Source organism: Babylonia areolata, chromosome 31 (assembly GCF_041734735.1).
Source record: "Babylonia areolata isolate BAREFJ2019XMU chromosome 31, ASM4173473v1, whole genome shotgun sequence".
Taxonomy (NCBI): Eukaryota; Metazoa; Mollusca; class Gastropoda; order Neogastropoda; family Buccinidae; genus Babylonia; species Babylonia areolata.
In genome coordinates, this window is record NC_134906.1 from 3,596,348 (window position 1) to 3,608,847 (window position 12,500).

The 12,500-nt window shown below is 41.1% G+C and overlaps 1 protein-coding gene across 4 annotated transcripts in view; it reads right to left on the reverse strand.

Annotated features, from left to right (window-relative positions):
• LOC143276201 (lysosomal thioesterase PPT2-A-like) overlaps window positions 1-12,500 on the reverse strand; it is a 49,604-nt gene that overhangs the window by 1,639 nt on the left and 35,465 nt on the right. For all 4 annotated transcript variants that reach the window (XM_076580650.1, XM_076580652.1, XM_076580653.1 and 1 more), the window contains 3 exons: window positions 10,832-10,915; window positions 4,627-4,711; window positions 2,796-2,850 (listed from right to left, as the gene is read on the reverse strand). In XM_076580650.1, coding sequence (XP_076436765.1) covers window positions 2,796-2,850; window positions 4,627-4,711; window positions 10,832-10,915 — 224 coding nt within the window. The remainder of the gene's footprint in view (window positions 1-2,795; window positions 2,851-4,626; window positions 4,712-10,831; window positions 10,916-12,500) is intronic.

Here is a 12,500-nt window from a genome sequence, read left to right on the forward strand (position 1 = left end):
AAAAATATATATATATATATATGTGTGTGTGTGTGTGTGTGTGTGTGTGTGTGTGTGTGTGTGTGTGTGTGTGTGTGTGTGTGTGTGTATCCTGTAATTCAGTAAATCAATCATTGGTTAGTTCTTTCGTACCGTCCACTTATATACTACTCAGGTACACGGCTACATATAAAAAGAAAAGAAAATAATAAATCAATCAATCAATCAATTTTTTTTTTAACTTTAAAAATTTTTTTTCCAAAGACATGTGTACAATACAGAGAACAGTATGAAACAAACAATATAAAACAAACAGTAGCATCCTCCACTACAGACAGAAGGACAAAAACAAAACAAAAAACAACAACAACAAACCAGTAACAACAACAACATCAACAAATACAGAAAAAAACAAACTTGTCCAATCATTCAATCAATCAATGTTTACACATTATTGATTGCAGTAATCATGATGAGTTAAGATGACATTAATAATAAATAGCCTGGACCAGTTGTGACATAGCAACAGCATCAGTTATGTCAACTATTACAGTAATGGTATCAAGGATGAGGCGAAAGCGAGTGGTATAGCATTATAATATCATCATGAGGAGCAATGAGAAAAAACCACTTCTACATTATTGGAAAAGAAAATAATAATAATAATAATAATAATGATCATCATCATCATCATCATCATCATCATAATCATCATCATAGTCATAATCATAATGAACTAAAAACAGGAGGAGTAGGGAGATAAGGAAGAAACAATGGATAGAAGGAAGAAGGAAAAGACACCGGAAACAATATCAAAGAATAAAATATTAATCATCCTCCAAGACTTGAGGAAAACAAATGGATTAGCAAATGATTCCAGCAACCAATCCACAATAATGATCATATCTCTGTCTGTCTGTCTGTCTGTCTGTCTGTCTGTCTGTCTGTCTGTCTGTCTCTCTCTCTCTCTCTCTCTCTCTCTCTCTCTCTCTCTCTCTCTCCCCACACAAACAGACATACACACACAGAGACAAACACACACACGCACGCGCGCGCACACACACACACACACACACACAGACACACACACACACACACACACACACACATATATATATATATATATATATATGTGTGTGTGTGTGTGTGTGTGTGTGTGTGTGTGTGTGTGTGTGTGTGTGTGTGTGTGTGTGTGTGTACAATTATATATATATATATATATATATATACATTCATCTATATAAACACATACACATTGAAAAGAAATGCCGGAGGGCAGGGGACGACTGAAGACAATTGCTGAGGGCGGAGGGGAACAAATGCCAGAGGGGTGGGGGTATGTTGAAAAAAATCAAATGCCAGGTGAAGGGTTGAAATCAAATGCCAGGTGAAGGGTTGAAATCAAATGCCAGGTGAAGGGTTGAAATCAAATGCCAGGTGAAGGGTTGAAATCAAACGCCAGGTGAAAGGTTGAAATCAAATGCCAGGTGAAGGGTTGAAATCAAATGCCAGGTGAAGGGTTGAAATCAAATGCCAGGTGAAGGGTTGAAATCAAATGCCAGGTGACGGGTTGAAATCAAACGCCAGGTGAAAGGTTGAAATCAAATGCCAGGTGAAGGGTTGAAATCAAACGCCAGGTGAAGGGTTGAAATCAAATGCCAGGTGAAGGGTTGAAATCAAACGCCAGGTGAAGGGTTGAAATCAAATGCCAGGTGAAGGGTTGAAATCAAATGCCAGGTGAAGGGTTGAAATCAAATGCCAGGTGAAGGGTTGAAATCAAACGCCAGGTGAAGGATTGAAATCAAATGTCAGGTGGAAGGGGGGAGGGGGGTTGAAAACAAATGCAAAGAGTGGGAGGGGGTGGCGATTTAAAACAAATGCCGGGGGGGGGGGGAGGATGCGAGGAGGGGGTGTAGGGGGGGGGGGATTTACAACAAAATACCAGGTGAGGGGCGATTTAAAACAAATGCCGGGGGGGGGGGGTGAGGAGGAGGCGAGGAGGGGGTGTAGGGGGGGGGATTTACAACAAAATACCAGGTGAGGGGCGATTTAAAACAAATGCCGGGGGGGGGGGGAGGATGCGAGGAGGGGGTGTAGGGGGGGGGGGATTTACAACAAAATACCAGGTGAGGGGCGATTTAAAACAAATGCCGGGGGGGGGGGGTGAGGAGGAGGCGAGGAGGGGGTGTAGGGGGGGGGATTTACAACAAAATACCAGGTGAGGGGCGATTTAAAACAAATGCCGGGGGGGGGGGGAGGATGCGAGGAGGGGGTGTAGGGGGGGGGGGATTTACAACAAAATACCAGGTGAGGGGCGATTTAAAACAAATGCCGGGGGGGGGGGGAGGATGCGAGGAGGGGGTGTAGGGGGGGGGGGATTTACAACAAAATACCAGGTGAGGGGCGATTTAAAACAAATGCCGGGGGGGGGGGGAGGATGCGAGGAGGGGGTGTAGGGGGGGGGGGATTTACAACAAAATACCAGGTGAGGGGCGATTTAAAACAAATGCCGGGGGGGGGGGGAGGATGCGAGGAGGGGGTGTAGGGGGGGGGGGATTTACAACAAAATACCAGGTGGGAGGCGATTTAAAACAAATGCCGGGGGGGGGGGGGAGGGGGTGTAGGGGGGGGGATTTACAACAAAATGCCAGGTGGGGGGCGATTTAAAACAAATGCCAGGCGGGGATTTAAAACAAATGCCGGGGGGGGGGGAGGAGGATGCGAGGAGGGAGTGGGGGGGGGATTTACAACAAATGCCAGAAGGGGTGGGGGTGGGAGTTCGATTATAGGAACCTGCATTCCGTTACGTTACTTACACTCTGCTGAGTCACTGGCTGAACAACCTCATTGCTGTCGTAAAATCCGAAATGGCTGCACACACACACACACACACACACACACACACACACACTTTGCTTATGTCACCAACAATTGAAAGGAAACTGTTATAAAACATGTTGTTATTAACCTGTATACAACGTTTGATATCCGATGTTTAATATGTACTTAACCCTTTCACCGCCAAGCTCGCATTTATGCACAGGCGTGGTAGAGACCCATATCATTTAAAGGTGACCATTCATTGGTCTGTTATCCATGAACCTACTGCTCTTAGTGTTCGGTGGTAGAACAGGCCATATTTTCTATACATCGCAGGGGGAATTCCTAGGTATTCTTAGCCATTGTCTTTTCTGTGTTTATAGCACAAGGGAATTTTGTACTCTAAATTGACTGGCGGTGAAAGGGTTAATTAGTACTTGGTGCACATTGCAGTTAAACCTTTTTTGTTGAGTAATGTCATGGAACAAAAATGGTACAACTTGATGTTTTTGCAAGGTGTCTTCACTGCATGAGATGCCACGGAATTTTTGGAATGAAAATTAATCTCTCAATCACGTACTTATTTTTAAACATAGATCGACACTTAAAGTATTCAATGGCAAGATTTAGGCTTGGTATTTCTGATATTGCAGTACATTATTACCGATATAGAATACATAATGCAACTGATCTAAGGTGTAAACTTTGCAACAAAGAGGAAGAAATTGAAGTACATTTCGTCCTAACTTGTCCTGTCCTGCATGACTTAAGAACAAGGTATATATCATCCAAATTCTGTAAATTTCCCAGTCAGCATAGATTAGCATTACTCATGGCTTCTCAGCATGAACAGACTATTCGCAATTTGTCAATTTATTTGTTTAAAGCATTTAGACTGCGATCAACTCTGACGTCTTAGAATATTGAAGTTGTTCTTGATGATATGACTGCTCATTTTTTGTTGCTTTTTTGTTGCTTTTCTTACATGATCAGGTGTATGTACCCCTTCATGAGGGGCAATGGCCTGTACATGAATAAATTATCCGTATCTCTCTCAATCACAATCAGTTTCTCAAGCAAACATCACTGAGTACAATAACTAACTCCATATGCGCTTCACCACATCTGCTAGGCAGACGCATGACCAACAGCATAACCCAACGCGCATTATATATCAGGACACTCTTTCTAGCTCTCTCCAGCTGGATAATAGGATTCTCTCTCTCTGTCTGTCTGTCTGTCTGTCTGTCTGTCTGTCTGTCTGTCTCTCTCTCTCTCTCTCTCTCTCTCTCTCTCTCTCCGAGAAAAAAAATGTATGGATAAAAGGGAAGGGCTACATTTGGATGGTCAATCTCGACACTGTAATGATATGATGAGTTCGTATTGATATGATGGGTTTTGATGTTGAGGCATAAATAATCATTTCAGGATTTATATGTACTTTAGTATTTGTTTGTATTGATATGATATGTGTCGATGTTACTGTCTGTCTCTCTGTCCCTCTCTCTGTCTCTTTCTCCCTCATCTCTCTCTCTTTCTGTCTCTGTCTGTCTCTCTGTTCCTCTGTCTCTGTCTGTCTGTCTGTCTGTCTCTCTCTCTCTCTCTCTCTCTCTCTCTCTCTCTGTATTCCTCTTCTCTCTGTCTCTCTATTTCTTTGTCTGACTCTCTGTCCATCTGTCTGTCTCTGTCTGTCTCTCTCTCTGTGTCTCTCTCTCCCTCTTCTCTCTCTCTCTCTGTCTCTCTCTCTGGGTGTCTCTGTCTGTCTGTCTCTCTGTCCTTCTCTCTCTCTCTCTCTCTCTCTCTCTCTCTCTCTCTCTCTGTGGATACCTGGACTGCCAGGGGCCTATGATTTCATCCTGAGGCCCTCCTACCAGAATGACGTGCGTCACACGTAGGAAGTTGGATTTGAACTCTGCAACACACACACACACACACACACACACACACACACACACACAAACAAACACACACACATACACGCACACACACTCACGCACGCAAGCACGCACGCCCGCACACACACACACACTCACTCACACACGCAAGCACGCACGCACACACACACACACACACACATACGCACCCACCCACGCACGCACACACACACACACACACTGACTGACTGAAACCATTTATTGTCAGATTAACTGTTTGTTGTACTGACATTTTCGCAACCATTTGAATAAAATATTAACTGAGCAACACAAGGAAATTCTGATTTGAGGAAGGTATGATTTAAAAAAAAACAAAAAACAAAAACACACACACACAAACAAACAAACAAACATATTTAACAAATCAAGGTACCAAATTTCATTAATATCATTATCTCCAAAAAATATTCTAACGCACCCACATACTCACATACGTTTCTCCCCCACCCTCTCTCTACATACATCCATGCATGCACACAAATGCCCATTATAATTCCCCTACCTCATTCCCCTGCCCACTCACTCACACACACACACACACACACACACACACACACACACACACACACACACACACACACACATTCACACTGTCTCTCACTCTTTCTCATCAAATTAAGGTTTCGTAATGTAATCAAGACGACATATTACATGTTAGGGTCGAACAGTTCCACTAATTAGAATAATGGGAACTTTGCTCTACAAGTAAATCTGACGCTATCACCCAAAACGAAACACTATTTTGGATTAAATAAAACAGAGGGGAACCTCTGCAACAGAAAGGGGATGAAACAAATTAGAAAAACCGACCAATTGGATGGCTTTTAATTAGGTCAACTGCGGTTTTTGTCAGAGACCAACCATTTTCTTTGCTAGGGTGAAAAACGCTGGACATGACTAATGGAAGATTAAAGGATGTAATCATATCATGAAGGGGTTTGAAATGTAAATGTGTATCTGGACATTCGAGCAAAAAATGTGGGATGTCAAGGGTCTTACCACAAATACATAGTGGTGACGGTTTCAAAAATCTGCATAACCATGCATTAGTTCTTAGCCTGTGTGTCAAGTTTCTTGTGGAAATTGATCCTGGGGGGTTAGTGCCTTTTCTTGCTGGAAGAGAGAGATCCCACCAGAGCTTCTTTTTTGAGTTTTCTAAGAACTGTTTCTGTCTGACATTCCAGATATATGTTGAGAGAATAGTACAAGCTTCAGAAACAGAAATAGGAATATTGTGATTGATTGAATCTGAATTGTTCGATGCCGCTTCCTTGGCATAAAAATCGGCCATTTCGTTGCCACGAAGATTAGAATGTCCAGGAACCCACAAGAGTGAAATGTCGGAGCCTCGCATAATTAACTGGTGGATTAAATACAAAATTTCGTACATAATATCTGCTCGTTCAGATGAAGATTGATTATTTAAAGCCATCAATGCTGATTTTGAATCAGACAGTATAAGGATTTTTGCAGGCACAAGAGGCATATCACTAAAAAAGGTGAAAGCCATCAGAATTGCAAACAATTCAGCAGTAAAAATTGAACAACCTTTAGTTAAGTGGAATCTCTTTTTAATGTTAAGCTCGGGGATTACAAAAGCGGCTCCAACTTCAGAGTTACTACTAATTGATCCATCTGTGAAAACACGGAGGTAATATTTGAAACGTGTATTAATTAGTTCTTTGGCCCGAGAGGCAATAATGAGTGGACTGTCACTCTTTTTTAATTGTCCATATGTAAAAATAATATTTGCTTGCTCAGTCAGCCAAGGCGGATGAAAACAATGCGGAATTTTCGCAATCTGGGAAAGAGGCAGACTGCAACTCTCAAAGACTGACTTAGTAAAATCGAACAAGGACGTGTATACAGCTTTGTTACGAATTTCTCTACAGATGTACGTTTCTTCATCAATTTCAGAGACAACCGAATTTGGAACAGCTCTAGCCCTTACCATGTAGTTACAGGCACATAATTTCCTGTGTTCAGGTAATGGCAAAACACCAGCTTCTTTGTATGTTTTGTCGATTGAAGCCCATCGCGGTAACCCAAGTGCAATCTTAAAAGCTAAGGAATCAATACTTGTGAGTTTATGAAGATCAGAGTTTGAAGCAGTGAAATAGATTTCCTGACCATATGATATAATTGAGCGGACTAGTCCCATTGCAGCATTGATCAGATTATTGCCACAATTTATAACAGGGATTCCAGAAAGCACACGTAATAGAGCTATTTTCTTCCTCGCTTTCTCAATAAGGTAGTTTATATGCTTAGTCCAAAAAAGTTTATAATGGAAGATAACACCGAGAAATTTCACCTCTTTATTCGGATATATGATAGTATCATTTACCTGTATTTTAATAGCATCCCTACCTTCAAATTCAATCAACTTTTTAGTAAATATGACGAAAACAGTCTTTTCAGCAGACAGGAGAAAACCACTTTCTTTCATATATTCCACAATGTTGTCGATGGCGTCTTGAAAATGCTTAATAATTTTATTTCGTTTTGATGTATTTTTTGTAATATTACAGTTTACATTCTTCCAGAGAGCTATGTCATCTGCATAAGCTACTAATGTGGCACCATTTGTGTTGATATTTTTCATATCATAAAGCATTAGTGAAAACAGAGTGGGAGAAATCACACTTCCCTGGGGAACACCCATATTGATGGACCTTGATCTGGATAATATACCCCCTAATCTCACCTGGAATGTCCTCTGGGATAAGAATGACTTAAGAAATTTTAGAAATCGACCTCCCAACCCTACTGTATTTGCTTTATGAATCAATTTATAGTGCCACACAGAGTCATAGGCTCTATGAATATCAAAGAAAGTTGCGACCGTGGAGTGACGCTTTGCGAGTGCCTTCTTAACATGAGAAGTTAGATGGACGACATGATCAGTAACACCCCTACCTCTTCTAAAACCAGCCTGGAAAGTAGGTAAAATTCCTTTCTTCTCCAGAAAGTGTTCTAATCTAGTTTTCAAAATTCTCTCAAAAACCTTCCCAAGATGGGGAGTTAACGAAACAGGTCGGTAACTGGAAGGGCTAGATTTAGGTTTTCCTTGTTTGTGAATAGGTACTATGGTTGCTTTCTTCCAATCAGTTGGAAGGATACCAGAATTCCAGCAAATCTGAAAAAAATCTAACACTCTTTTTAAAAAGATATTTGGAAAATGTCTGATCATGTTGTACGATATTGGATCTGAGCCTGTCGCAACTTTCCCTGACTTAACAGCATTGAGAGCACGGTATAGATCCCCCAGCGTTAGGTCTGCATTAATGTAAGATGCACTGCTATCATTCTTATCCATTTCACAGGGGCAGTTCATATCTTCAAACTGTTTCCTTCTCTTTTGCTCATAGGATGGCAAGTATTCTGTCTGACTCATTTTTGCGAATGTATCCGCAAATAACTCGGCTTTCTCTTCCCTAGTTTTATACACAATATCATTTTCATACAAAGGAGGATCAGGAAGATTATAGACACCCTTTATTTGCTTTATTTCTCCCCACAGTTTTGAAGAGGCAGTTGGGTTGCTAGTACAGTCGTTAATCAGATTTGTGTAGTACATCTTTTTGGCAGCAGCCACTGTTTTATTACTAAAACTATTAGCCTGTTTATACTTGTTGTGCAGTTCTGATACTCTTTCTTTGGATTCGATTTTTCGATACCTATGCCAGTTTTTGAAAGCCTCTGTTTTCTTATTGACTGCTATTTCACATGAGCTGTTCCACCAAGGATTACCAGACCGTTTTGGATTGGCTATATACTTTACTTTTGGAATTGAACCATCAGCAGCCTTCAGAATAACATTCCTTAGAGACCGATAACAAATTTCTAAATCTTCTTGTGATGTAACATCAGTGTTGAAATTTAAATCAGCAGAGTAATAAGCCAGCATATTACCAAACAGATCCCAGTTTGCTTTCTTTTCATTATATTTCAACCCCATATTATCTTTAATTATGATCTCATGTTTTACAGATAATACCATTTCAACTGGAAGGTGGTCACTCCCCAGTGGTGTTTTGAGAACTTGCCATTCACAGTATGGATTTATATCAGTCGACACCAAAGAGATGTCTATTGAAGAATTTTTTTGATCTGCCCGATCAGCGATTCTTGTTATTGAACCATCATTTAATATAGTTAAGTTAGAATGAACTATGGTATTCGCTAGATATTCATTGTTGGTTGTGAATTCGCAATTTTTGTCCGACCACAAGGCATGGTGCGCATTAAAATCCCCTAGAATTATCCAGCTATGGGATAAATCTAAATCCATTAACCAGTCAGCTTCACCTCTTGAAACTCCATCAGGGTAGTAACAGTTAACTACAATTAATGTTTTATCTAAGACAGAAAGCTCTATAGTTGAAGAATACAAACGTTTGTCTATACTATAACATGGTGGTTTTCTAGCTTTATATATGATTGAATCTGAAATATAGGTTGCAACTTTAACTTTTCCTTTGCGCTCTGTTTCATCAATAACTGGAGGGTAGAAGTAACCCTCTAACTTAGGGAGATTGCTTTTATAACAATTGAGGGACTGGAGGGCAATTATATGATAGTTGTGATCTTGCATAAAATGGATCAGATAGTCAAAATTACATTTACTTCTACAGTTCCATTGCAAAAAACGAAATAGGCCTGCGCCACACCCATCATCATTACATCCTGCTGTCTGCATAAGTGAATAGATACATAGAATAAAGAGTATCTGTCTAATGTACTTCAGGAAAAGAAAAAATAAAGACACATTTACCTTACATACATTCATTTGGAATTCACACGGCAATTTGACAATATTGATTTCAGTTCAGAGATTGAGGACGTCATGACGCCCGTTATGTTTTTCATGATGCTGACAAACTGATAAGAAAGGTTTTCCAAAAACGTGATTATACTTCCAAGTACAAAATCAGAAGGATCGGAAATTGCAGACACTGGTGAGATTGATTCTTTTCTCTGAATGGGGTTGGTCTTCACAAATGTTGGTTGACGTGTATTGACAGGGGTTTTGCAGGATGGTGTTGATTGTTCTGAACAGCTTGATGTTTGATCAGATGCAGACTGCTGTGAGCTGATATGTTTCCGCAATGGTGTTGACTGTTCTGAACAGCTAGATGATTTGCCAGATTTGTTATTTTCTTGTGTGTTGTCAGTTCTATCTTCCAATGTAAACCTGTCCTTGTCTGTCTTGTCTGTCTTCAACGGGTGTTTGGACCCATGTAGTAATTTTCCATGCACGTTCTTGGCAGTTACAGTTGGCGGGATATCCCTGACTGGAGATTTAGTGATGCCATTTCTTAGTGCTAATGCATATGACTTTGGATTAATAGTGGTAGGTTTAATTGTTTCCTCGCCCGCTAGAGACCGGCTGTCTACGTCTTGGTTCACTGACTGTGCCCGGGCTAGAGCAATGGCTTCAACATATGGCATATGACTGGCTGATTTTATTTTACCGGCACACACACACACACACACACACACACACACACACACACACACACACACACACACACACACGTCAGTCAAGCGTCTATCACCAACTTGAATTATTCGTGATTATTTTTAATCGTGTGTGTATGTGCGTGCTTGCGTGCGCGCGCACGCGCGCGCGCGCGTGTGTGTGTATGAGTGAGTATGTGTGTTTGTGCGTGCGAGCGTGTGTATATGTATGTGTGCGTGCATTTCAATGTGTGTATGTGTGTGCATGCGTGCATGCGTGCGTGAGTGTGTGTGTGTGTGTTTGGTTGTTTGTTGGTGGGTGAGTGTGTGTGTGTGTGTTTGTCTGTGTGTGTCTGTGTGTGTCTGTGTCTGTGTGTGTGTGTGTGTGTGTGTGTGTGTGTGTGTGTGTGTGTGTGTGTGACAAATGTTTGTCTGTGTCTATTTGCGCCTGTGTAACAATGTGTGTAACTGGCCAGCTGATGCACACACACAATCATACACACACACGCACGCGCGCAACACAACACACACACACACACACACACACACACACACACACACACACATACAAACAAGGTGACCCCCCCCCCCCCCCAACCCCCCCTTCACTGCACACTAGCTGGAAAACATCTCACCTTCGCTCTTAGGATTGTAAGTCTCGTTGTTGAGTTGTGTCAGGTAGATGTTTTCTTTCAGGTACATTTCTCGGTGATGGGGGTCTGTCATCAAGGTCAATCAATCAATCAATCAATCAATCAAATCTTTAATCAGTACGTCAGTCATTTAAACAACCCAACAATGATTTTGTGTGTGTGTGTGTGTGTGTGTGTGTGTGTGTGTGTGTGTGTGTGTCTGTGTGTGTGTATGTGGGGGTGGTGGTGGTTGTGTCTGTGCGTGTTTGTGTGTGTTTGTGTGTGTGTGCGCGTGAGAGCATATGTTTGTATTTACGTATGCACCAATGTGTGTGTGTGTGTGTGTGTGTGTGTGTGTGTGTGTGTGTGTGTGTGTGTGTGTGTGTGTGTGTGTGTGTGTGTGTGTGTGTGTGCGTGTGTGTGTGTGTGTGTGTATGTCTGTGTTCGCGCGCGCGTAAAAAGACACTATTTAAATGAACGTTCTTCACACGTATGAAGTTGGGTTTGAATCCTGGAACACACACACAGACATACACACACACACACACACACACACACACACACACACACACACACACACACACACACACACACACACACACGACACATTCACTATGTAGTAAGAATGAGCTGCAATTCGAAAGGCTTCTCAGTCACTGAATGAGATCTAAAAGCGTGCGGGCTAATCCATACACCCGAGGCGCGAATACCACGTCTGCTGAGGAGGAAAAACACCCCCACCCCTCCAACCCAACCCTCCCCACCCACCCCCGCCACCCAAAAAGTGGGACAGCCATCATGACCTACACACCTACACCCTTCGCGCTGGTTAAGCTTTGAGAGTAAACCGCATGCTGTAGACGAGAGATAATGGATAAAATAGAGACTTAGAAACTGTGGACGTCAATTTCGTGCGTGTTTGCGAATAACAGTATCAGTATCAGTATCAGTGTCAGTATCAGTATCAGTGTCAGTGTCAGTGTCAGTATCAGTATCAGTGTCAGTATCAGTGTCAGTGTCAGTATCAGTATCAGTGTCAGTATCAGTAGCTCAAGGAGGCGTCACTGCGTTCGGTAAAATCCATATACGCTACACCACATCTGCCAAGCAAGCAGATGCCTGACCAGCAGCGTAACCCAACGCGCTCGGTCAGGCCCTGAGAATAAATAAATAAATAAATAAATAAATAAAAATAAAATAAAATAAAATAAATAAAAATTTGATAATAATAATCAGAAGAAGAAGAAGAAGAAGAAGAAGAAGAAATAAGTAAATAAATAAATAAATAAATAAATAAATACATTTTTTTAAAGATAATAATATTATCATTGATGTATGCTTAAAAGATAGAATAACGTTAAATTCGAATAACACTTGTAGGATAGAATATTGTTTTTAATCAACTTTTTTTTATTCGAGTTTAACATTATTCTTAAAATATAAAACCATCTATATTTCTTAGTGCTTTCCATTTTACAGTGCCAATTCTGTTTATATGAAGCAATTAGCCTATCTTTGAATTCTGAAACAGATCTTTCTACACATCCAACTCCCTGACACATCCACACAATCCCAAATCCATTTACAGTTAATGTCTTCTTTACAAGATATACCCAGTTTTCCTTCCCTCTCTCATGTTCATTTACGAACATTTCATACGCCTGCTTACATA